At 43.6% G+C, this 26,135-nt stretch overlaps 1 protein-coding gene across 2 annotated transcripts; it reads left to right on the top strand.

Moving 5' to 3' along the window:
- Positions 1-298: 298 nt before the first annotated feature.
- On the top strand, positions 299-23,268 carry TRMT9B (tRNA methyltransferase 9B (putative)). Of its 2 annotated transcripts, XM_081958878.1 has the most exons (4): positions 299-542; positions 15,929-16,083; positions 19,168-19,341; positions 21,232-23,268. In XM_081958878.1, the coding sequence occupies exons 2-4, from the start codon at positions 15,930-15,932 to the stop codon at positions 22,254-22,256; spliced, it is 1,353 nt and encodes a 450-aa protein (XP_081815004.1). In that variant the 5' UTR covers positions 299-542; position 15,929; the 3' UTR covers positions 22,257-23,268. The 2 variants fall into 2 exon arrangements, with proteins under 2 accessions (XP_081815004.1, XP_081815005.1); XM_081958879.1 differs by lacking the exons at positions 299-542; positions 15,929-16,083 and adding an exon at positions 16,667-16,799.
- Positions 23,269-26,135: the final 2,867 nt, after the last annotated feature.

The following is a 26,135-nucleotide window of genomic DNA, read 5'->3' as shown; positions in this document are numbered from 1 at the left end:
CAACTGCCCAACGTGGGAACCCGCAGATTTCCAAGCCAGAAGTTGCACCTTAACTGTGAATGGAGGGGAGATCTTTCTCGGCTTCTTCAGGGAATTCCCACCTCTCCCCCTGCCCATTTCTGTCACGCGGGCTCATCACCCCCCCACCCGCCTCCCCTCGGGCCGGCCGAGACCTTCCCGCCGCTCTGCGCGCGCCCGCCTTTCGCGCGCCGGGCGGAGGGTGGGTGGGTGGGTGAGGAGCGCGTGCGCGTGCGCTCTGCAACCCCCCTCACCCCCTTCTTTCGCGTGCGCGTGTCAGGGTTCCCTCCTCGGTCCCCTGCCGGCATCGCCGCCGAAGCCCGCTCTTCTCCGCCGCAGGAGGCCGAGAGGAAGAAGCGGCCGCGGGCTGGAACCGGGCTGTGCGACGGCTGCCCCTCGCCGCAGCTCCGGCTCAGGTACCGCCTCCAGGCGGGATGCGGCAGCGGCAACTGGTAACCGACAGCTTGCGGTGCACGAGGGGCGGATGAGGCGGCCTCCGCCCTGCCACCTACTGGCCGGTGCAGGTAAAGGGGGAGAAAAGATTGCCTTATTATTATTATTTTCCCAGCTATGCTGTTTTGAATACCTGCCGCGCCGTTTGCGAGTCTGCTAGAAGGTTTACGGTATCCACTTGGTCTCTCGTATGGCGCGGTCTCTTTTGTGAAGGGTTGACTGGCTGCGCGTTATGGGTACGGGGGCTTCCCCCCACCCCTGCAAAAGCCTACTTGATGATTCTTAGTGGAGGAATTCCCTTGGGATTCAGGCTGCGAAAATAGTCTGGAAATGATTTATTGGGCTTACTATTTCTCCGTCCCCGTCCCCCCCCCCCACCCTATTCTACTCTACGCAACAAAAGCCCTAAAATAATTCTGATTATTTCCCGGAAAGTTTGTCGCTTTCCTTGCCTGTTTACTAAGTCGGACCCTTTCAAACCTGATCCTCGAACAACTTCTCCCTCTGGGTTTTAATTCATCCCTCCACCGACTCTCCGGTTTTGGGAAATGAAAAACAACAACAACCTCTCTCTTGATGCCTGGCATCTCTCCCCCCCCCCCCCCCCGGGTCCTTTGATCGATGGGGTTGTTTGCATGCTGCCAAACTCTTAAAATAGCTCCGATCTTGGTCGGGGTGGACTTGTTGTCTTAGGGCAGCTTGATTCTTAAAGAAGCTTTTCAAGCATCCTTTTGGCGAGAGGCGTTTGCTGCTCTGCTGTTTACCTCCAGGATCACCGGCAGGCTTGGGAAACTTCCATTTCCAGCCTTGCAGATTGCCAGTTCCTTTTTTGCAAGTTGATTTCTTTAGCCATCCATTATAGGAATGGATGAAACGGAGCTTGCTTCCTCAGTGCTAAAATCCATATATATAGATATTACTTCAGACTGGAAAAGGTGAAGCCGTAGACCACAAATGCTGATCCTTGTATACCTGTAACAGTTCTTGAATAGCTTTCTTTTTAGCCTTACATGCTCATGTTTTTACGCTGGAAAAGAGAGATTCTCTCCTTTAGCCAAAAACTACAAAATATGTTAGCTGAAACTACAAAATATCATGGCCCTTTTAATAATAATTAGCTTTTCTCTGCCTCATTTTCTTCCCATTACATTGTTTACAGTTCTTTCTCTCCTTCCCATGGGACGTTATATGCCCTGGCAATGTAAGACTGGAAGAATTAGATTATAATCCACAAAAGCCTAGGCCAGTGGTGGCCAACCTTTTTTTTCAACTGAGCCAAATCTCGCCAAAACCACGATTGAAATTTATTTTGAGAGCCACATTTTTAAAACCGAAAATACATAGGATGGTACACTGTTTTTAGTTTCAATAAACTCTGGCATTTGAAGCACGCAAGTCTTAAAGCTGTCAAGTTACAAGATCCTTGCATCCCTAACCCTTTAGGAAAAAAACCCCAAGGGGTCTTCAAACCTGACAGGTTTAAGACTTGTGGACTTCAACTCCCAGAATTCCTCCTCCAGTCATGTTGGCTCAGAAACTCTGGCATTGAAGCATGCAAGTCTTAAAGCTGTCAAGTTGCAAGACCCTTGCACCCCTAACCCTTTAGAAAAAAAAACCCAGGGTCTTCAAACCTGACAGCTTGAAGATTTGTGGAGTTCAACTCCCAGAATTCTGAGAATTGAAGTCCACCAAGGGCATCAATCATATTAGCCCAGGGATCTGCAAAATTGGCTCTTAAGACTGGTGGACTTCAACTCCCAGAATTCTGAGAATTGAAGTCCACCAGTCTTAAAACAGCCAACTTTGCAGACCTCTGTGTTAGCCCAAAGCCTGGCGCTGGGCGGGCCTTGCTCCCCCATTGGTGGAGCCCCAAGAAGCGAGGAGGGAGAAAAAGAGACGGAGGCCAAGGAGCTTCTCCCCCCCCCCCCCCCGCAAAAATCTTATCAGGGAGCCGGTGGGCAGTAGCAAATTAGCTGATCACGCGGCGTGATCGGCTAATTTGCTACTGCCCGCCCGGCTCCCTGGTTAGATTTTTGCTGGGAGGAGGCGGGGGGAAGCTCCTTAGCCTCCGTTTCTTTTTCTGCCTCCTCGCTTCTCGTCCCCGCCCGATTTCAGGATCCTCCCTAATCATTGTGGGTCGAAAAGAAAAAAGGGAAAGGGGCGCTTGTTTTGAAGTGCCCGAGAGGAGGGAGGGGAGCGGGCGCCCGGCACACAGAAGAGCCACATTAAAGTGTGTAAAGAGCCGCATGTGGCTCGCGAGCCGCGGCTTGCCGACCACTGGCCTTGGCTAACAGATATCTTGGGGTTTTTGTTTTAAAGGCCCATTTGTTGTGCTAAGGGACGGCAAATTTGGTAGAGTTGGTAAGGTACATTAAGTTCATCCCAGTCCAATTCTATGGACGGATTTCATATCCCTCTCCAGCAAAGGGGATTGTAATCTTGTGTGGCGAAAAGGTAGCTGGCTTCCGATGAATGCCTCACTCTCCTTTTGCTTGTTTTCACACCCTTTTTTTTTAAATGCCTTGATGCTGTTGAGAATCAGTCTTGATTCCTGGGAATTGCCTGGACAAGTCCTTGCAGGTTTCTTGGCAAGGTTTTTCAAGAAGCGATTTGCCGTTTCCTCCTCCTGCGTGCTAAGAGAGAGAGTGACTGGTCCTAGGTCACCCAGCTGGCTTCGTGCCTAAAATGGGTCTGGTATTCACAGTCTTCTGATTTCTAGCTTGTTGCCTTAACCATTACCCTAAACCAGGGGTGTCCAAACTTGGGAACTTTAAGACTTGTGGACTTCAACTCCCAGAACACCCCTGCCCTAAACTCTCTCTGTATTTGTTTAATTAACCCAGCATTTTTTTCAGCTGGACGCACCTTTTCAAGGCTGCTGGAATGTACCTTACACATCAGTTCCAGTGTGATCTTTTAAACTGGAAATAGAAGGAAGGAACCTGGACATCAGATGCACAACTGCTGTCCAGTTACTGGTGCTATATTAGAATTTTGTAGAACTTCCTCCCTCGTTACATGACGTTCTGAAGGTTTAGAGATTATTCAGGTATTTGGTTATCATCAAATTTTATAGCTACCTTTCTTCCCTTTCTCTTTAGAAAAGGTAAATAGCTCCAGTTGTGGCTTCCCATTTTGCTTCTGGAAGGCAGTTTTTTTCCTCCCATTGTCCTGATGGAAGACTACTCATTGCTTCCAGTGTTTTGCCTACTGAATTGATCACTGAATCCTTTAGATACTAGCCCTTGTGTTGCATGAAAATTGTTGTTGTTAGTTGTGAAATCGTGTCCGACCCATTGCAACCCCATGAACAATGTTCCTCTAGGTCTTCCTGTCCCCTACCATCCTCTGGAGTCCATTTAAGCTCATGGCTACTGCTTCGGTGACTCCATCCAGCCACCTCATTCTCTGTCGTTTCCTCCTTATTTTGCCCTCCATCTTTCCCAGCATGAGGCTCTTCTCCAGGGAGTCCCTCCTTCTCATTTGGTGGCCAAAGTATTTGAGTTTCCTCTTCAGGATCTGGTCTTCTAAAGAGCAGTCAGGGTTGATCTCCTCTAGGACTGACCGGTTTGATCACCTTGCAGTCCAAGGGACTCGCAAGGGACTTCTCCAGCACCAGAGTTCAAAGGCCTCCATTCTTTAGCACTCAGCCTTTCTTATGGTCCAACTGAATGAAAATTACATGATTTTAAATATGAGACCCAAAGTATTTAGCATGTTGTTTTTCAGTGGCTTAGAATATGTTGCAAAGAATTCTTCTGTCCAATTATTTCCTTTTTTTGCTTGCTTTTGGCATTATGTAACAGAACTGTATGAACCAGCCGAAGACAAAAGGGCTTCTTCTGTTTTGCAGCAGTACAGAGTGCCTTTAAATATCCTGCCAAATTAGGTCATTTGTTCTTTTACGGTTTACAAAGAAAGAGATAAGCAGAAAAAGATGAGTACTGTTCTACAAGGGGTAAGCATCCACAGGATAACATTCTGCCTAAGCATTCATTATGCCGACTCTGCTTGGCAGTGATGGAAAACTGTTTAAGTATGCACATCTCTACGATTTTAGAACAGACATTTACAGGAGTAGGAGGCTATCGATGCACACAAGCATTATGCAAAAAGCTTTGCATGAAAATCACCAGTACTTTTCCTATGACTGCTTATGCTCTATTCTGAAAATGAACCCCAGAGGAATTGCAGGGAATGGTAAGATATTCACCTTTATTCACCTTGTTTAACCTGGAGTCTTGCAAACTTGTTTAACTTTAGCTTTCTATTTCCCAATTGTTATTCCATCCCATCCCATCCCATCCCATCCTATTATTCTATTCTATTCTATTCTATTCTATTCTATTCACATGTATCAGAATGGACTGCTTTGTCCCTAAATCTCTTGGAGCCCAGTTTGACTCCAGGTGGCTCTAAAGATAAATCCAAACAGTTTTCTTGGGATTAGTATTTACATTTAATCTATATCTCTTCTGGTCTCCCATTCTAATGCTAACCAGTTCTAGCCCCTTTTATTGTTGATCCTGATAACGTGTCCTGCCACCTGGCAAATACTATTCATTAGTAGGAAATGCACTTAAGACTTATATACCACTTCATAGTGCTTTACAGCCCTCTCTAAAGAGTTTACAGGGTCAGCATATTGCCCTCAACAATCTGGGATCTCATTTTACGGACCTGGGAAAGATGGAAGGCTGAGCTGGTGAGAATCGAACTGCTTGCAGTTAGCAGAATTCGCCTGCAATACTGCATTCTAACCACTGCACCATCACGGCTTTTGATTGTATGCCTTATTGTAACTTGACAACAAAGCTTGTCAAATTCAGTATTTGACGTGTTTGGAAGCTGAAATCTTGTCCCAGCGCTCGTCTTTCTCCCAGTAATACAGGTGCAAGGAAGAATTGTCAGCAGACATCGGCTGCCTCATGACTCACTATTTCTTCCGGCCAAAATAGCAGGACATGTAGTAAAGTCATGTGGTTTTCTCGGTACTCATTGGTTTCTGGAACAAATTACTGACGCATACCAAGATATGATTGTATATTGAAAATGTTAAATGCTAAGCCTTTAGCACAATGCAATATATATACTGCATGGCCCGTGATAAATCTACATTCATTTCAATGTTTTTTAACAAATTTTTATTAACAGTTTTACAAAGATCATAAAAAAATTGAAGAAACGAATAAAAAGAAAAAAGCAGAAAAGATAGAAAAGTGAAAGGAAGGGGGGGGGGAAGCCCCAAAAGTGCAGAGAGAAAGAAGAAAAAGAGTAGAAAGAAAAAACTTCAGATTTTCTTTCTAACAAATATAACTACAATTAAAAATTTATCTGTTACTCTATGCTTAGTCTTTTCTATTAAGCATTTTTAAATCATCAAAATCACAAATCATAAGTGCATTTTTTCATTTTATGTAAAAAAAGTATAATAGGTCTCCAGTCATCTGTAAACGCAGCAATTGTTTTCTCTTTAAGCAAAGGAGTTAATTTAGCTATCTCTTCAAGTTGCATCATCTTAACCAACCCTTACACTGTTGTGGGTATTATTGAACTTGTCCACTTTTGAGCAAGTTTCTTGCTGAAACTTATATCACAAAGTTCCATGAATTTTTTCTAGTTGCGTATCCATTAGTTCAGAGGCTGTGATTTCAGTTATATACATTACAACATGTAGAATTGGGTCTGTTAGCGTAAAGATCTTTTACACTAAAAACCCCTTTATGGATTACTGGCTTGCGTAGCTCAATGAAGCTCTGTGAAGCTATGAGTTATGCCATGCAGGGCCACTCAAGACGGACGGGTAATAGCAGAGAAGGAAATGGCAACCCAACTTTTGCTATGAAAACCCAGACGTGGGTTGCTCCCAGTTCGGCCTGGTTTGGCTGAACCAGTTGTGCGGCAGCGAGAGGCTCCGCCCACCTTCCTGGAAGCTTCTGCACATGCACGAGCGAACCAGTAGTAAACCGGTTAGGAAACCACCATTGGTCACAATGGGTCAGACACGACTTCGCAACTAATAACAACAAGTGTAAAGATTTGCAAGAGATATTTCTTAGATTACCATTTAATTACACTGACATGAAGGTGGGAGTTTGCGATGACTTCCCTCGGACGCTTCCCCAGATACCTCTCCAGATGTCATCCCAGAGGAAGATGAAACAGTTCCAGGCACATCTGGAGGGGAGTTGGTCAATGGCTCCAAGCAGCCATCTGAAAGGGATTTGGCTTAAGCACAGCTGCAGCAAGACAGACCTGAGGCTTCGGGTGAGGAAAGCATGCAGATGGAGCCAGTTAGCGATGAGGGAGAGGAACTGCCTTCTTCCCCTGATCCAAGAACACATAGGACAGAGAAAAGACAGGAACAGAGAAGGTCAGCCAGATTACTTGCGAGGAGGCCCTTCTTGATGGGATGCACAAGAAGCTGGCTATTTAGCACAGCAGACAGATGGAGGCGATACTGGAAACAACACATTCATTTCCTAGCTATGTGTCAGGCGTGCCTCCATCAATAACCAAGAAAGAAATCTTCCAACTCCATTGTTCATGGAATTAAAATACTTTTACTGGTTATGAAAAGATAGCAGTGAAAGTAAAGCAAGATCTGGGCCAGAAAGGCGCGAACAAGTACATATCAAATGATAACCCAGCCACCTCCCTCCAACGACCCCACCCCAGTGTCCAATCTGCAACTCCCTTAGGCGTCATGTGGGTTGCATCTCCGAAAGGCATCATCATGATGGTATGCAGGACGGCTGGCCTTGACCAGGTCCAAACACCGGCCACCAGTATGCGCAGAAGATGGTGAGAAGGAAACTCCCTTTTCCATATCACCTTCTGTACCATTTATTCCCATCCCAAATACCATGCCCCCACCCTCCCCGTTTCTATGGCAGCCAATAGCAAGTAAGCGAAGCAGAGGCTGACACTATGTGTTTTTTTGTGGTTGTGATTCTTGCCTTGTTTTGGATTGACACCGTACTTTGACTTTGGAACATGCCTCGGAACTCTGGACCAAGTGCCTTGTAGATTTATTGGCCATTGCTCTGTGGACTAATATTGGTCTGTTTGTGGCTGGACTGAATTGGGACAATTCTGGGTTTTTGGTGAAGGGAGTTGCGGGGGAATATTAATAAATCCACTAAACCAGAATTGTGTGTGTGTGTGAGAGAGAGAGAGCGGGGGAGGGAGGGAGAGAGAGAGAAGGATAGCATGGTTTTTGGGAGATCATCATATCCAGAATGATATGCAAGAATAGTTTATTATAGGAGTCTTAGAAAATGATATGTTTCTTGTCATCTACAGCTGCAATTAAAATAATACAGCATGTATCCTCAGTGATCTATAACTCACTCCAAATCTGTATTTGTCTGCAACTGCATCTCCACTAAAATAATCTTAAGGTTTGTAGTATAATGAAATCTCCCTCATCTTAGAAGTTGTGATGGATACTTCAAAGGATGAATCATAGCCAAAAGGAAATAAATCAATTCGTGTTTAAAAAAAGAAAAGAAAGAAAACCAAATGACAGCAAATGCACTTTTAATTAGTCTGGTAGAATCAAAAAATAATCATATACTGTGTAAAGCAGGGGTGTCCAAACTTGGGAACTTTAAGACTTGTGGACTGCAGAGCTGGCTGGGGAATTCTGGGAGTTGAAGTCCACAAGTCTTAAAGTTCCCAAGTTTGGACACCCCTGGTGTAAAGGATGACATTTTGGAAGGAAAAAAGTGCAGACTATTTTTGCTGTTTTTTAATAAAAATATATAATTGCTACTTGACCTGAAAAGTTCAGACTGTAATTGTCGCTTTATATAAAATACCATCAATAAAGCAGTTCATCATGTTTAATAATATAGAACAAGTCACAGCCTTAATCATCTCAATGGAAGTTTAGGTCAAATTTCTCAGGCTTGGTGCTTTTCCAGGGATTTGGGCTTCACCCTCTGTAATTTTCAACCAAAATGTCTATTAGTTATGTTGTTTTAGAATTATGAAAACTCCAAAAATATTTGAGAGACTTGTTTGGAAAGGGCTTCCTTAAAACTTCATGAAATGCCCCTCTGGTATGTTGATAAAACCTCTACTAAATCTCCAAATTTATGTTTGGGGGAAAAAGACTTCTTTATGTGGCTTGTGGAGAACCAGTTTCAATCAGCAACCTTGGCATGCCATACATGCTTTTCAAAAAGTGAATGACAGGCAAAAATGGAATGGTTTGATCCAGCTGTATTTCTGTTTCTGAACTCTCTTTGTTCAAGGCACAGAATATTCTATCACACATGCTAGAGATGGGAGAATGCTGTATGGATAATTGAAGTTAGGCTTCAAACTGTTGCTGTGACATCTACATTGGTAGAATAGAGTGATCAGAATAGTTTTTTTTCTTCAAGACAAGCGGCACCTCACTATTCTGGAGAGACTGGACTCTTCTCTTTATAAGAAGGAAGGAAAGAAGGAAGGAAGGAAGTGTTGGAAGAAATATCCACCTGATTCAGTTCCAAGCCGAGAGAAAGACACTGGAAACATGGAAGCTGATTGGAATTATGGTTTAATGAGTGGTTCTGGGCAGCTGACTACATGGAATTGAGAGAGAGAGAGAGAGAGAGAGGGAGGGAGGGAGGGAGGGAGGGGGAGAGAGAGAGAGAGAGAGAGAGAGAGGGAGAGAGAGAGAGAGAGAGAGAGAGAGAGATTTATACCTTCTGTTGGGCTTTGCAATTGAACTTCTTGTTCCTGTGCAAGAACATGAATTCTATTTGCTGTTGTAGGGCTCATAGCTTAACTTTGTAGGTTGTCTGAGTCCCAGGTTTGGTTGAATTTTGCTGGGTGATGCAATGTCCCCAGGTGATTATGCCGTGTGATGAGCTCTGCTGCTAGATGGGTTAATCCTATTATGTCCTGGAGGGTCATGTCTTAATCCCATCACCCTGAAGCTGGAGGTCTTTTGTCTTGTCAATAGGCTGGGCCAGTTTTTCTTAATATCTGCTGGGGTCAGGGAGCTGCTTTCTGTTTTTAAAACATCTTTCTTCTTTTATCATACAGGGAAATATAATATTCTGCCTTTTTAATATTTCTCAAAATATTTCATTCTTCTAGGAGAGGAGTGGTGCTAACTTTCTACAGAAGGAAGGAAGGAGGGAAGGAGGAAGACAGGAATCAGCCTTATTATACAGTAGAGTGAGCTCAGCCTATTGTAGAATACGCAAACATCATTTAACGAAGGGCAAAGAATTGACATTAATTTGTTAATTTGAAACATGCTTGTGTAGTTGTATGTTGGAATGACTCTGGGGGACTGGCGTTAAGAGACACGGAGTAGTCAGATCAGAGACAGCATAGCCCAGAGCTGCATTGTGGGTAGAGCAAGAGGTTCAGGAAGAGCGCTCCTTACGTTGAGCTGTGAAGGTGATGGCAGAAAAGCTGTACTTTCAAACTTGTAAGATTCTGTTAATGTAGCTTTACAATAAAGGCGAATTAGCTTAACGGACCATGTTTCCTATCTGTTTTACCTGGTAAGGTTGACAGCTTGTCATTAATTGGAATGAGTTCACTTGGAACAGAATAAGGCATCATTAATATGATACATGTCAGTCTCTATAAATAAACCTGTTTTGAACAATTTTCACCTAATATTCTAACACGCAACTATTGCCTTCAGGAATGTCTAATCAAGGACCTTTCTATTAGTTGTCCCCTACCTGTTCTTCACGACTGTGGTTTATACTACAACCCCAACAATGCCAGCCAGCATGTCATTTAATTGGACATCTGGAGCATGGCTGTCCAATCTTTTGGTTTGCCTGGGCAACTTTGAGTGAACAGGAATTGGCTTGGACTGCATGTAAATATATATACTATAGTTAATGTATAGAAAAAAACCAATCTTCCTTTATTTTTTAATAATTATTATTATCTTTTCTTTTGTAAGAAAGGAAGAGATTTAATAAGACAATATCAGGTTGATACAGAAACGAATGAGTCTCTAGTCTAGTGAGTCCACGTTGGCCAACAGAAGGTGGTGTAGAGCAGTATAGAGAGAGCTTTGCAGAAAATATGTGGCAGCTTGTTAAGAAAACAGCAAGGGGTGAGAAAGAACCTCAAAGTCTTGATGCTCTTTGGTGCCAGCAGGAGAGAAGGGGAAAGATTTTCAAGATTCTGCTAGTATAATCCATATCAATAAAATTCCAATATTTGTTGTGTTGGTGGCTTCCCAGACTGACGTATCTGATGTACGAGATAATTATTATTATCTTGTGGGGCCACATTATTATTTGTCCAGGGCTACATGCGGCCTTGACCAATGGGATGGACATGCCTGATCTAGAGGCAAGTTGGGAAAGACCTTGATTTTGGAGATTCCTATTTATTTTTGAAATCAACCACGCTCATGTATTAATCTGAATAGTTTTTGATGCATTACAACTGCAACACTGAAGTCATGTAAAAACAGCAACTCTTGTTTTGCTGCCAGACTATTATGGAAATTCTGCCTTGCTTGGTATAAATGTGCCCTGCTGGGTATAAATGGAGTGGAATATGTAAGCAGAAGTGACAGTCCCAGACTTAGTCAAACCACCCCCACCCCACCCCCAAGGAAGATGGGTTTTGCTTCTAGCACCTTCTAATAGTATTTGCATAGCAATTTTGATTTGAAAATGTTAACTGAATTAAGGGAGGTTTCTTGCTTGGCATTTGAAATTCACTTGATTTTTCAAATTATCAGAAGGTATGTAATGGCTGCTTACATTTTTCTGTTATCAAACACACACACACACACACACACACACACACACACAGAATTAAATGTAGTGCATTGAATTTTGAAAATTAATGCAATTTAAAAGTGCAAAGAATGTATGGATAATTTATAGCTAAAAAAAAGATTTATTTTTAGCCATCCTCTGTCAGTGAATGACAGGCATCCCAGTTTTGCTGACCGCGTGTTTTGCTTGATTTTTACCAGATGTTTGTTCTTCAAGTGTGACAGCAGAGTCTCCCTCTGTCTTGAAGCTTGAAATTAGATGACTTGATGTAATGCTACTTTTCAGAGACCTCTGTAGAAAGTAGATAACTCCATGAAACAAATCTTTGTCGGTTGCTTGGCTAGTAAATTTTTTTTGAGTTCATAAATTAAAAAAAAAGAAAGGTTTGTGGACTTTTCTTGTTAAGACTAACTTTCCATGAGGAAAACTGTGTTCCAAATGTTTAGCACAAATAATTCTGCAATAAAGAGATGATGCACATTCTTGGGATTTTGTCATGGAAAGGGGAAAAGAAGAAGAGGTTGATTTGATGTTATAGAAGAAAAATAGATTCTGGTACAAAGATATGGAGATGTGCTATATACATCAAGAGAAAACAGTCATTTAAATCTGAAGGCCAGACTTACGGTTGGGCAAAGAGAAGCTATATTGTACATACCATTGGATCTTCATCTTGGACTCTTACTTTTTGTGAAAATGTGTTGGAAGCTGGTGAAGATTCCTGCAAGTCCCTTGGACTGCAAGGCAGTCAAACCGGTCAGTCCTAGAGGAGATCAACCCTGTCTGCTCTTTAGAAGGCCAGATCCTGAAGAGGAAACTCAAGAACTTTGGCCACCTAATCAGAAGGAAGGACTCACTGGAGAAGAGCCTAATGCTGGGAAAGATGGAGGGCAAAAGAAGAAGGGGATGACAGAGAATGACGTGGCTGGATGGAATCACCAAAGCAGTAGGCAGTAGGGAGCTTAAATGGGCTCCAGAGGATGGTAGAGGACAGGAAGGTGCGAAGGAACGTTGTTAATGGGGTCATGATGGGTCGGACACGACTTTGCAACTAACAACAACACTGGGAGCACTTTGACATGAGACCCTTGAATTTTAGTTTGAAACCCAGTTTCCTATGATTCATCCACAGTTAACCTTATTTATTCCAAAGGACTCTCAGCTACGCAGTGACTTTTGCCCTTGATAACTATCCATATCCATGTTTGAACAAACCTGGAGTTACAGCGGGAGATAAGCAGGGTCTACTGAGTTACTCCTGGGAACAAACCTTTGCTCCTTCTTTTGCTAACCAATAACATTGTAGTGTAACAGATGAATAAAGGTAGCACTTCCCCAGCGTATATTTAACTTGATAAAATATGTGACAGATTTTGAAAGCTGAAAATTCTAAAGGCCCAATCCAAAAATGGATTTCCAACACTTTAAAAAAAACAAAAAACCATACGGAAGAAAGTTGGTGCGTGTTGAATGTAAGCGGGTGGGGAAATTGCAAATCTGTGTGCATATATTTATTTATTGTTAGAAAAAGATATACTGTTCTGAAAAGAGTATGAAATGTATAATATCATCGCAGGTGACTCATAAGTTTTGGAAATTCATTGCTGATTTTTTTCTATAGCAATACATAGAAGTTGTGTGGGATTGAGGGATAGGTGTGAGAAAAAGAGAAAGAAGGCAACAGACATTCTTTGACTTCCCAGCTGGCCCAATTCCCGCAGGGGCTCCTGGCAAAGGTTGCTGGCATGCATAGCAAGTCCAGATTCAACTAGCCTCATATCCTGAAAGCTTCATGTGGATTTTCACCCCCAGTGGCCAGATGGTGGCTTTTGATCTTTCCACATCCCTGACGGGAATCAGAAAATCAATTTATTGATCAAATTATGTTTTCTCGCTACTGTGGTGGCCTTTGAGCAGACTGCTGATACTATTTTGCAGCTGATGTCATGGTTGATGCCAGATGACAAGAGTCTCATCATCACAGCAGAGCCCAACCAGTTTGGGATAGAAGCCAATATCCCTGCCATGCCCTTTGAGAGGCATAGAGAAAGCTTTTCTAGACGGGAGCTGGCCCCATCAATCGGGCTCTGTTAATTTAGACCAGTGTTTCTCAAACTTGGCGACTTTAAGTCCTGTGGACTTCAACTCCCAGAATCCCCCAGCCAGCATAGCTGGCTGGGGAATTCTGGGAGTTGAAGTCCACAGGACTTAAAGTCACCAAGTTTGAGAAACACTGATTTAGACATATTCGAAGTACGTAGGTTACTCTACTTGGAATCGTCCTTTTCTGTGCTCTTTGTCCAAGTAGATTCAAAGTTGATCTGCCATAGAGGTCATGTAGACCTTTCTCTCTGGTTTGGTCCTTCAGTACTAAACCACCTTTTTAAAAAGATGGAGTTCCAAGCTTCTGTTCCTTGTCTAAAATGTTGGTTGATATCTCCTGTTGTTGTTGTTTTTTTAAAAATAATGGTGTGTCAATTGAGCTTCAGTGACTGAAAAGGTTCACCATCACTCATTGGGGCCGCAATCCGGAAGAGGAGCTGCCCAGGGGACGTGCGTGTGCCAGAAAATGAACTTTCGGTTTACCAGCATGCGCAGCTAGTCTTCTGGTTAGTGGCGTGTGTGACAATCAGCTGATGTCAGAAAACAGAAGACCAGCTCTTCCAGTTTCTGGCACTGCCGCACGCACAAAGACCAGCTGATCATTGCACGCGCCTGCGCAAGCATGCATACCAGAGACCTGGAAGAGGAACAGGTGACACAGCACGTGTCAAGCAACATGGCTGCATGTGCCACTTTGGGCACACGTGCCATAGGTTCGCTATCACAGATCTAAGGTATAGTAACCAGGTCCACATACACTGCCTTAAACTTCAAATAAAATGGTTGCTGATGGCTTGGTGTTACGTGTGGACCAGTTCTGCATATCCTTTAGCAATACAAACTATTATTTAAGCATGTTATTGATATCTGGGGTTCCTAAATAGCCTAGGCTGCTTTCTGTTTCAATATCTGTTGAATTGCAGTTCACCTGCTACCTACTTATCCAGGATTTATTTAGGTGTCCACATCAACCATTGAAGAATCTCTAGAAAAAGTTTGTGTCGACTTTGGGCTTTGACCAAAGTCTTTGGTTCCAATTTTCAGCCAAGAAAATATAATGCACTTTTGGCATTGGCTGGCAATTCTTTAAAGTGGTTTGAATTCAGTGTGAGCATTTTGTCCCAGGGCGTAGAAGAACACATTTCCAGAGCGGAGGAATGGATACCTGGATGGTTCTTTATGAACCATTCAAGAGGCTTACAGGAAATCTTTGAAGAGTCTTATCTGTACTGAACCTCACTATCAGCTGTTCAAGTTAACTAAGTTATGAAAGATATGAAAAGATGCATTAGAACTCTGTTTTATTGAGACTGGCTATATAGGGTATGGGACGCGATGGCTCAGTGGCTAAGATGCTGAGCTGGTTGATCAGAAAGGTCGACAGACCGGCGGTTCCAATCCCTAGCACCGCGTAATGAAGTGAGCTCCCGTTACTTGTCCCAGCTTCTGCCAACCTAGCAGTTGGAAAGCATGTACAAATGCAAGTAGAAAAATAGGAACCACCTTTGGTGGGAAGGCAACAGCGTTCCGTGCGCCTTCGACATTTAGTCATGCCCCCACATGACCATAGGGACGTCTTCGGACAGTGCTGGCTCTTCGGCTTTGAAATGGAGATGAGCACTGCCCCCTAGAGCCTGGAACGACTAGCACATATGTGTGAGGGGAATCTTTACCTTTACTTTATATAGGGTATAGTATCAATATATAGTATACTATAATAATATAATCAGTTTACAGTCAGAATAGAGCTGGAAGGGACCTGGGAGGTCTTCTAGTCTGGAATGGTTAGAACTGGGTATGTCTAGTTTAATGAAAAGAAGGTGACATGATAGCAGGGTTCAAATATTTGAGGGGCTGCCACAAAGAAGAGAGGGCCAACCTATTCTCCAAAAGCATCCAAAGGCACAGCAAGAAGCAATGGATGGAAACTAACCAAGGAGAGAAGCAACTTAGAACTGAGGAGAAATTTCCTGACAGTGAGAACAATCAACCAGTGGAACAACTTGCCTCCAGAAGTTGTGAATGCTCCAACACTGGAAGTTTTTAAGAAGATGTTGGATAACCCTTTGTCTGAAGTGGTGTAGGGTTTCCAGCCTGAACAGGGGGTTGGACTAGAAGACCTCCAAGGTCCCTTCCAACTCTGTTATTCTGTTAGTCCAAAACCACTGCTCAAGGCAGAAGACCCTATACAATTTCAGACAAGTGGTTGTCCAGTCTCATCTTAAAAACCTCCAGTGATGAAGCACCCACAGCTTCTGGAGGCAAGACCTTCCCCTGGTTAATTCTTCTCACTTGTTAGGAAGTTTCTCCTTAATTCCATTTATTTCCAAGGCCCTCTCCATACTCTTGTATAGCGACAAATCAGGACTGCAATGGGACAAGTTAAGTGATGCAGTTGAAGTAGATGGGATGAAAATTGGAATTGGCTGATTCCCTTTGAGGGGAAAAAAAAGGACCAATTGCATTCAGGTGATGCAAGTTGTTCATCCTGATATCAGGGATTGACCATTATTCCTGTGTTTCTAGAAATTAATCATAGTCTCTAGATTTGTTGCTGTTTTAATGCATACTCACTCTGTGGTTTCTTGTAGAATGGAACATGAGGCCTTCCAGCTAGAAAAGCAGCATGTCCATCAGGTCTATGAAAGCACAGCCTCTTATTTCAATGACTTGCAAGACAAAGCGTGGCCTCGCGTCCGGCAGTTTTTACTTGAACAGAAGCCTGGCAGCCTGATTGCAGATATTGGTAAGTTCTGGGGTTGTTGCTTTTTTTGTTCTGACCTAAGCTTCCCCAGCAGTATGAAGCCGAGTCCTCGTCCCGATAAACCCCTTTTATTTAATTTACAGTGAGTTTCTCTCCAGCAAAGTTTTGCCTCTCCCACAGTCTTTCAAGATAGTTCACAATTACCGACCTTTATCAGGCTTGAAGAGTGGCCAGGCTGATATCTTTCAAACACTGCAATACATGGCAAGAATGCAGGAATGAACTAATTGTCTCCTGCAAATTCCACTCCCCTTTCGCTCCTCTTTTATGTCCCCTGGAAGGGGACATTCACCGTCCACCTGTGCCCTTATTCCCGAGTTGACTCTTGTTCCTTAGCTGTTCCCTTTGTCTGGCAATTCTGTGCATACGCACACTGGGAACAGGCTCCAGCTTTTGTCTGTCTCACTGATGTCTAACTCCGAAGGCAGCCAATAACTGTTGGACGGCCCTGGCCCCATCTCTGCTTCCGACACAGAGCCCTCATCAGAGCCTTCCCCAGATTCCAGGACTGGCCCATGTTCCTCACCAACCTCCTTACTGTCCGAATCTTCTTCCATGAAATGGACGAAAAGAAGTGACAAGGAGAATCACAACTGTGTGAAGAGGTCATAGGCAGAATGGCAGTTTGGGATGTGAGGAGGAGAATGATCAGACAAAACTCTTAATTCCTTGTTCTGAATTATGTTGATCACCAGAAGGTAGGTATTAATTGACTAGTTTTTTCTTATTACCATATAACTATTCCCTGTGGTTCAAACTCTCTCTGAGGAAATGAACTTATTATCTGTGTACTTTAGATTTAGGGGTCTCCAACCTTGGCAACTTTATGACTTGTGGACTTCAGTTCCCAGAATTCCTCAGCCAGATGGCTGTGGAATTCTGGGAGTTGAATCCACAAGTCTTAAAGTTGCCAGGGTTGGAGATCCCTGCTTTAGATCATACAGGATCTACATCAGTGACGTGCGGTGAGGTTCATGGCTGGTGAGGCTGGTGACGTCATCAGGAAGGCGGGGAATGGGACCACGTGTGCTGGAGGCTCAGGCTGCCTCAGCCTCCAGCACACGTGATCCCATTCCCCGCCTTCCTGAGCGTGCTCCGCCGGCTCGCGCTCCACAGTCCTCGAAAGCGACTGGGGAATGACGAGAACCTTCCTGCCTCCACTGGACTTTGCGCGCTCCTTGAGGAGCGCGCGAAATCCAGCAAAGGCAGGAAGGTTCTCGTCGTTCCCCAGGAGCTTTCGTGCCTTCGTCATCCAGGAGCGCTGACATTTCTGCCTCCTCCCTCCTCATAGGTCTATGAAATTAAAATTATGTGCCAGCCTATGTTAATATCATATTAAATCCAATCCAATGGAACTGGTAGCGGACATTTTGAGTAGTTCAGAGAATCGGCAAATAACATCTCTGGCTGGCTCCAGAGTGGGGTGGAATGGAGATTTTTCAGTATCCTTCCCCTGCCACACCCACCGAGCCACACCATACCTCACCCATAGAACTGGTAGTAAAAAAAATTGAATTTCAGCACTAGGAGAAATGGTAGTTGCAGCAAATGTGTCGATTTTAATTTTTAATACTGTAAATATGGATGAATATAACCCTGCAAACAGAAACTCTTTTGGGGTTCTCCATAATTTTTAAAAGTGGGAAGGAGTCATGAAAATAAAGGTTTAAGGAATATGGGATTAGACAATCCATCCTTCTATTATTTTCCAACTTTACATTACTATGTAAAGTTGTACCAACAGTTGGATTTAAACCAATAGTTCTGATGTTACCAAGGAAACAGGGTTTCCAGCCCTGTGGGTTTTTTTGGTACATGTTAATGGAGAAAGTGAAATTTAAAGGATAGAGTCAGTGAATGCATAGATATTTAATTCTTTGTACAACTGAGCCCCAAGTAGCATTTGCACATGATGCCCAATGAGTACAAGAAGACATAAACAACCTGACCTATACAACACAGTTTGATGGAAATTGAATTTTTATATGTTATACATTGTCTAAAGCACAGTAATGTTCTCCTCCTTGAGGAGCAGAAGTGGAAGTCATATAACATCCTTCCTCCTTTGCCTTGAGGGTCCATTTTTGAACCCTACATTCTTCACACAGAGCACATAGAGCCATGATGGTGAACCTATGGCACGCGTGCCACAAGTGGCACGTGGAGCCATTTGTCAGGGCACACGAGGCGCTGCCCTGTTAGCTGGCCAGTGCGCATGTGCGCGCTGGCCAGCTGAGTTCACCTTTTTAAAAGCTATTTTTCGCCTTCCTCAGGCTCCAGAGGCTTTATAGGAGCCTGGGGAGGGCAAAAAGAGCTTCCCCCGCCCCCCCCAGAGGCTTCAAAGACCGTCCGGAGGCTTTCCTGAAGCCTTCGGAACGCTTAAAACCACCCTCCGAGCAACCCGGAAGTCACTTCCGGGTTGCTCGGAGGGTGGTTTTAAGCGTTCTGAAGGCTTCAGGGAAGCCTCTGGACGTTCCCTGAAGCCTCTGGAGTGCCTCCGAGGGCTGGGGGAGGCTCTTTTCGCCCTCCCCAGGCTCTTATAAAGCCTCTGGAGCCTGGGGAGGGCGAAAAAAGCATGCAAAAATGGGCGCATTGTGCGCGCATGCGCACTGGGGGACGCGTTGCATTATGGGTGCGGCACGCCCGCACACGACCCCCCCGCACTCCCCCCACTTGTGGCACGCGAGCCAAAAAAGGTTCGCCATCGCTGACATAGAGAGATCTGATGGTGGAAACCAATCCAAAGCAACCCTATTGTTGAATCTCTGTCAGGCATCCTTTTCATTGGAAAGACTCCGATCCACTTCCAGCAGGGAGAGGTGTTTAAGTTCCTACCCAGCATCCCCCCAATTTAGAAGACCCATCATTATTCCTGATGCTCAAATGAAAGTGCAGAAAACCTGGGACAACTGCCCAAGTTTAAAGATGTTCAGGGGAGCTAAGTAGGACTCTGTGGTGTTGGCCGTGGTCATCTTTCTGATTTCTTGGTTTCTTCTTGTATATAAAGAATCCTCACGAATGAAGGCAATCAACCTCACATAAAAATTCTCTTTTGGTTGGTTTAAGGTTGTGGGATTGGAAAATATCTTGATGTCAACCACCTAGTATATAACCTTGGATGCGATTATTGTGGCCCCTTAATCGAGATTGCAAGAAATAAAGGCTGTGAAGTGATGATCTGTGATAACCTACACCTCCCTTTTCGGGATTTGTGCTTCAATGCCATCATCTCAGTGGGAGGTAAGAGATTTTAATTGCCTCAACACCTGAGACAGGAGGAAACACTTTCGATATACACTACATGACACTACATTAATATTTCCTAATTTACTTATTATAGGAAGATTAGATAATAGGAAGTCAGGCTTTTTATCAGTCCAATTCAGGGATTTTATATATATTGAAAAAACAAGAAGGGTCCATGCAGGGGTGGGTTTCAGCCGGTTCAGACCGGTTCGGGCGAACCGAATGCTAATTTTGCATCTTGTTCACCAAACTGGTTGTTACAAGAACTGGCTGGCTCTGCCCACCCTGCCCTGCCCCTCCCAGGAGTCTCCACACAGCCTGTTCATCATGCTGGGTAAGTACAGGGCCCTTGAGGAGGGTCTGGAAGGGCAAAAAACAGGCCTTCCGGAACTTCCAGAAGTCTAGAAATGGGCCCGTTTCTGGCTTCCGGAGAGCTTCCGGAGCCCAGGGAGGCCATTTTTGCCCTCATGAAGGCTCGTGGAAGCCTCTGAAGGGTGAAAAACAGGCTTTCCAGAAGTCTGGAAAAGCTCCGTTTTTGACTTCTGGGGGGGGGGCCTCCTGAGCATGGGAAGGGCAAAAACGCCCTCTCCCCCTCCCAGGGGTGCAGGAGGCTGAGTAGGCCATGCCCACCATGGCCACACCCACCCAGCAACAGGGCAGAGAATCGGTTGCTAACATTTTTGAATCCCACCGCTGGGTGCATGGCTGCAGAGGAGAAAAAAAACAAAGAATATTCTGAGGATGTCATTTTCTCTGGGTAGATAATTTATGAATCAGTCAGTTTTTCCCCCATTGACAGAGCATCCAGGGAAACACCCTATACCTCATTCCCAAAATTTCCAGTTGAAAATAATTTCTTTATTCCAGTTGGCTGAAAAAAACTGACATTTAGAAATTTTAAGCAGGAATGTTTCTCTTCATTTTATTACCAATCTTACTTCATTTAGATATAAGCAAACTCACAATCTTGCAAAATAAACATCCTTAAATGATTCCCCTGTGCTTAGAAATGGGAGGGGGGCACAGAATAATTTGCTTGGGTTTGGAAGCAGCGAGAGGATGAAATGGTTTGTTGATTAGAGAGCAATAGCAATAGCACAGACTTATATACCGCTTCACAGTGCTTTACCGCCCTCTCTAAGCGGTTTATAGAGTCAGCAAATTGTCCCCAACAATCTGGGTCCTCATTTTACCCACCTCAAAAGGATGGAAGGCTGAGTCAATCTTGAGCCTGGTGAGATTTGAACTGCCAAACTGCTGGTAGCCGGTGATCAGCAGAAGTAGCCTGCTGTACTGCACTCTAACCACTGCACTACCACGGCTCATAAGCATGATATATCAGTAAGTTAAAGAGGCAAACTGCCTGGGTACATAGCGGGCAGAACTGAATTAGAAACAGCTGTAATTGTAAAGCTACAACAATATGCGTATTTGGGAAAATGAGAAAATGTGTTGAGTGGGAAAATGGGTTGTCCCTGACAAAAGGGGGAAAAAGTTGTTAAGGAAACACATTGGAATCTTAAGCTACAATATGCCTCCCACCTCCAATCAAAACTGGTATCTGCAAAGATGAAAAGTGATTATAGTGAATTAGACATGGTGATTTGAACGATGGTGGCACAGTGGTTAGAATGCAACATTGCAGGCTAACTCTGCTCACTGCCAGCAGTTCAATTCTGACCGGCTCAAAGTTGACTCAGCCTTCCATCCTAAATGCTTTTGAGCTGCTAGGGTTGGCAGAAGCTGGGACAAGCAATGGGAGCTCACTCTGTTACACGACGCTAGGGATTTGAACTGCCGAGGTGATTATACATGATTATAAAGACATTTAATTCAAGATATGCGTAGCCCTAATGAAAGAACACGTTCCTCTTCTTTTTTCAGTGATTCATCATTTCTCCACAAAACAAAGACGAATCCAGGCGATTCAAGAAATGGTCAGGGTGCTGGTACCCGGTGGCCAAATGATGATTTACGTCTGGGCTATGGAGCAAAAAACTCGACATTTTGAGAAACAAGATGTATTTGTTCCTTGGAACAAAGCCTTGTGTTCCCGCTTGCTTTCAGAATCCAATAAACCCGGGCCTAAAACTGATACCGCACCCCCTATGGAATCTCAGACGACGCATTCAAAACCTCTGATGGGTTCAAAATGCTGTCAGCCTGGTCCCTTTGATCAGAAACCCCCTCTGAGATTGGGTAACTGCCTCTCTGGGTCGTGCTGCGTGAAAATTTCTGACGACGAAGAAAAGCGATTTTACGGTGCCCTGGGAAGATCTTTCCGTTCCTGGTTTTCCTCCAGATCTCTTGACGAGTCTGCCTTAAGGAAGCAACATGAAAAGATGGATCCCTTGAAAGATGCAGTGGGATGGACAAGCAGCACCATTTCTGTCCAACCCTTCAGGCACTGCAGCGTAGACTTAGGGTGTCAGTCAGCACTGCTCGAAGAACGACAGCTCGATCGCTATGACGATGTGTTTACAAAGTGTGCGGCCCATAAACAAATCCAGTGGCTGGCAGCTTCAGGGTCCCTGAGAGGTTATGATGGGGAGCCGGCGACCTTAATCCAACACCGCAACGGAGAAACCTCATTTCTAAGGAGTTCTATGGAAAACGTCAAGAATAGCCATAACCATCAAAGCAATCGTCATTCCTTTGCGGGAAAACCCTTCAGAAGGATTTCATCCGTTAGCTCGAGCGAGTCTGTGGTAGAATCAGCGGTGGCGGTAGGAGACTGTGCGGTTAACGGGCAGGACCCCAGAGCCTTTATGCGCTATTACCATGTTTTCCGCGAAGGGGAGCTGTGCTCTCTGCTGGAAGAAAATGTCCCTGAGGTTTGCATAGTAAGTTCAAGCTACGACCATGGTAACTGGTGCATTATTGTGACGAAAACAATAAGCAACAGCTAAAAAGTTAAGCTGTCCAAAACCGCGATGGAAGGAATGTTATACATTTTGTGAGCCTTTTATCACCCATTTTGTGCACTGATGCAGTTTGAATACGAAGATGCCACTATGAAAGAATAGCACTGAACGGTTTGTTGAAAAACAAGTGGTTTTTTTTTGTTTTGTTTTTTACAAATGCCCATCCCAAGTTTATGTTGCTTTCAGGAAATTTGGGACTGGGGTGTTTTGTTTTTATTTTATAGCGTTTTCTAAATAAAACATTTTACAAGCGAAGGAAGGAGACATTTCTTCATTCCCCCTCCTCTCCCATCCCCTGAAAATGCAGGCAGTCCTCGACTTATGACCACAATTGAGCCCAGCATTTCTGTTGCTAAGTGAAACATTTGCTAAGTGAATTTTGCCCCATTCTACAACCTTTTGCCTCAGATGTTAAGTCACTCAGTTGTAAGCGAATTTGGCTTTCCCTCATTGACTTTGCTTGTCAAAAGGGGATTTTGTGACCCTGGGACACTGCAACCGTCACAAGTATGAATCAGTTGCCAAGCGTCTGAATTCTGATCCATGGGGCTGCTGCAACGGTCCTAAGTGTGAAAAGTGGTTGTAAGTCACTTTTTTCAGTGCTGTTGTAACTTGGTCATTAAATGAACTGTTTTAAGTCGACGGTTATCTGTAGCATTTTCCCAATGAAATGGCAGTACAATTTGTGTTTGTAGTTTGCCCTCTGAGCTTTTTTTTTTTTAAATCAGGAATTTGGTGAAATACACCTTTAATTTTTACAATGCTCTCTTAAAAGAAATCTTACTGGCTAAATAGACTGCAGAGAACTAACAGTGCAAAAGGCACTAAAAATGAAAATTGCTTCCTGTGGAATTTTAAAGAGGTGAGGCAGAAAAGGCCCAAATACTAAAAGAGGGGAAAAAAGAATTGTCCAGAAGATATCTGCAGGAAAAACAAGCAATCTCTCTAGAAGAGTTGCTGATTGCAAATATTCAGCAAGAATGTGATTTGTATCTTGTAACTGGAGTGTCACAACAGCCATAGATAGCAATAGCACTTGGACTTATATACCACTTCACAGTGCTTTACCGCCCTCTCTAAGTGGTTTACAGGGTCAGCCTGTTGCCCCCAACAATCTGGGTCCTCATTTTACCCACCTCAGAAGGATGGAAGGCTGAGTCAACCTTGAGCCTGGTGAGATTCGATCTGCCAAACTGTTGGCAGCTGGTGATCAGCAGAAGTAGCCTGCCGTACTGCACTCTAACCACTAGTCGCCCATTAACAGCAATTATGACGGTGATGAAAAAGTAATTTTATGACCAATCCTTGTATTAATGAACTTTGCAGGTCTGTAAAGCAAAGGGAAGCTGAAAGAAGATCGTAAACCTTCTCACAGTTTCACTTAGCAACCACTTTGCTTAAGGACCGAGTTGCCAGTCCCGATTGTGGCTGCTATGTGAGATTTGAACAAGTGTGAATACTTCTGTCTAAAGCAGGGGTCTCCATCCTTGGCAATTTTAAGACTTGTGGAGTTCAACTCCCAGTTCTGGTATAAAGTGTTATCGGATGAGCTGCAATATTTCAAACACTCCCAAAACTTAAATTTTCCATATGCCTCATCCAGGCAATGACAATTCTCTTGGTGTTTTCAAATCTACATGGGCTGTGGCTAGCTCTCAGTAGGGATTTAATGAAACAAATCGACTTCAAGCCATATTCTATGATCCTTGTTTCCTTAAACCCTACTTTTAGCACCAATCACTTACTTTGGCTTAAACTATGCTATCCAAAAATAGAAGTAAAAAATTTCCCATCCTCCTTGTGATGCCAACTCAAAAACTTAGAGCTAGAGGAAGAAACGATTCAATGCCTGTATCTCTAAAACACTGCTTAGTATTATGCTTAAGAAGTATGTTTCCTTGCAGTGAATTAACTGACTAACCAAACTATTATCAGTGAATGTCTATTTTAGTTCTAGTTGTTGTTCCTTCAGTGTATTCAATACAAGTTAATCTGGAAAAAAAAGCTAAGGAATCTAATTATTTCATACCTTTTGATCAAAGAGGTCAACTATCAAGAGGAAGCAGTTATTTAAATTCACAGGAAAAAGCTATTGATTTTTTAAAAATGTTATCTGATAGCATGTCATCAGATAATACACGATTTTATCTGATATATAAGAACATTAATTAGAGATAAGCAGTTCCTAACACTTTAGTTTAATACTCTTTGAAAATAATTATTTCTTTGGAAGGTTATCGTTTCAAATAGAAGGGTTTTTCCCCCCTCCTGGGTAAAGATGGTGAATGTTCAAATTAAAAAGAAAGATTTTCTCTTTCTGGTGCACCAATAAGCAGGCCAGAGTCATTTGATAGTGAAATGTGTGGCATATAAATTAAATAAATATATAATCTCTACCTTTATAATAGGGGAAACCCTCACTCCCTAAATTGCTTTCTGCTATATAATAATGTTGTTAGTTGTGAAATCATGTCTGACCTATCGTGACCCCATGGACAACGTTCCTCCAGGCCTTCCTGTCCTCTACCATCCTCTGGAGTCCATTCAAGCTCACATCTACTGCTTCGGTGACTCCATCCAGCCACTTCATTCTCTGTCGTCCCCTTCTCCTTTTACCTTCAATTGTTCCCAGCATTAGGATCTTCTCCAGTGAGTCCTTCCTTCTCATTAGGTGACCAAAGTATTTGAGTTTCATCTTCAGGATCTGGCCATCTAAAGAGCAGTCGGGGTTGATCTCCTCTGAGACTGACTGGTTTGATGGCCTTGCAGTCCAAGGGACTCGCAGGAATCTTCTCCAGCACCATAGTTCAAAGGCCTCAATTCTTTGGCACTCAGCCTTTCTTATGGTCTAACTTTCACAGCTATACATTGCAACTGGGAAAACCACAGCCTTGAGTTTGAGCACTTTTGTTGGCGATGGGTCGGACACAACTTTGCAACTAACAACATATAATAGTATGGCTTTATTAATATTTTTGACTTCTATTGAGAACAAATCCAACTTCTTCAGAATAAACTTCATGTTAAGCTGAAAACAATTGATGCTTAAAGTGTCTAACTCTAATCAAAACTATGGAGGTTAGCTTTAAAGGGCAAGTGTCTATAAGCTATTGAGTTCGTGAGGACTTTTCAATAGGCAGGATGCTACATATATTAAAAACACGGTGGGAAAATAGAGGTTCAAAATCAGGCTGAATATCGAAGCCTTAAACTTTGTATTTTAAGGTCAGTTATAACTGAGACAATAGTCTGAATCCAAAGCAGTTCAAAGAAAGCTGGCACCCAATCTGTAATCATTCCAGTCACTTATTTCAGATAACCCGGAAACCCTCTGATTGATTCCAAGAAAGGTACTAACCAACTGTGATGTGGGGGATGAAGTGATATCCAGTGATCTCCAAGATCATTGCAACCATGGTTGCTTTGTCTAGACCAGGGTTGTCCAACCTTGGTAAGACCTGTGGACTTCAGCTCCCAGAATGCCCCAGCCAAGGGAAGTGTTGAAGCTGAAGTGCACATGTCTTAAACAGTGGTGAAATTCATTTTTTTTTACTACCGGTTCTGTGGGCATGGCTTGGTGGGCCTGTCAGGGAAAGGATACTGCAAAATCTCCATTCCTTACCCACTCCTGGGGGAAGGATATTGCAAAATCCCCATTCCCACCCCACTCTGGGGTCAGCCAGAGGTGGTATTTGCCGGTTATCCGAACTACTCAAAATTTCCGCTACCGGTTCTCCGGAAACTGTCAGAACCTGCTAAAGTTTACCCCTAGTCTTACGTTGCAAAGGTTGGATACTCCTGATCTAGAACTATACTCAGCAATGTTACTACATTCTGCTTTTTTTTTTTGTCAGAGTGGCTTGG

Source organism: Natrix helvetica, assembly GCF_964273705.1.
Source record: "Natrix helvetica genome assembly, chromosome: 7".
Lineage (NCBI taxonomy): Eukaryota > Metazoa > Chordata > Lepidosauria > Squamata > Natricidae > Natrix > Natrix helvetica.
Note: the sequence above shows the minus strand (reverse complement) of the source record. Positions and strands in the feature narration are given on the sequence as shown.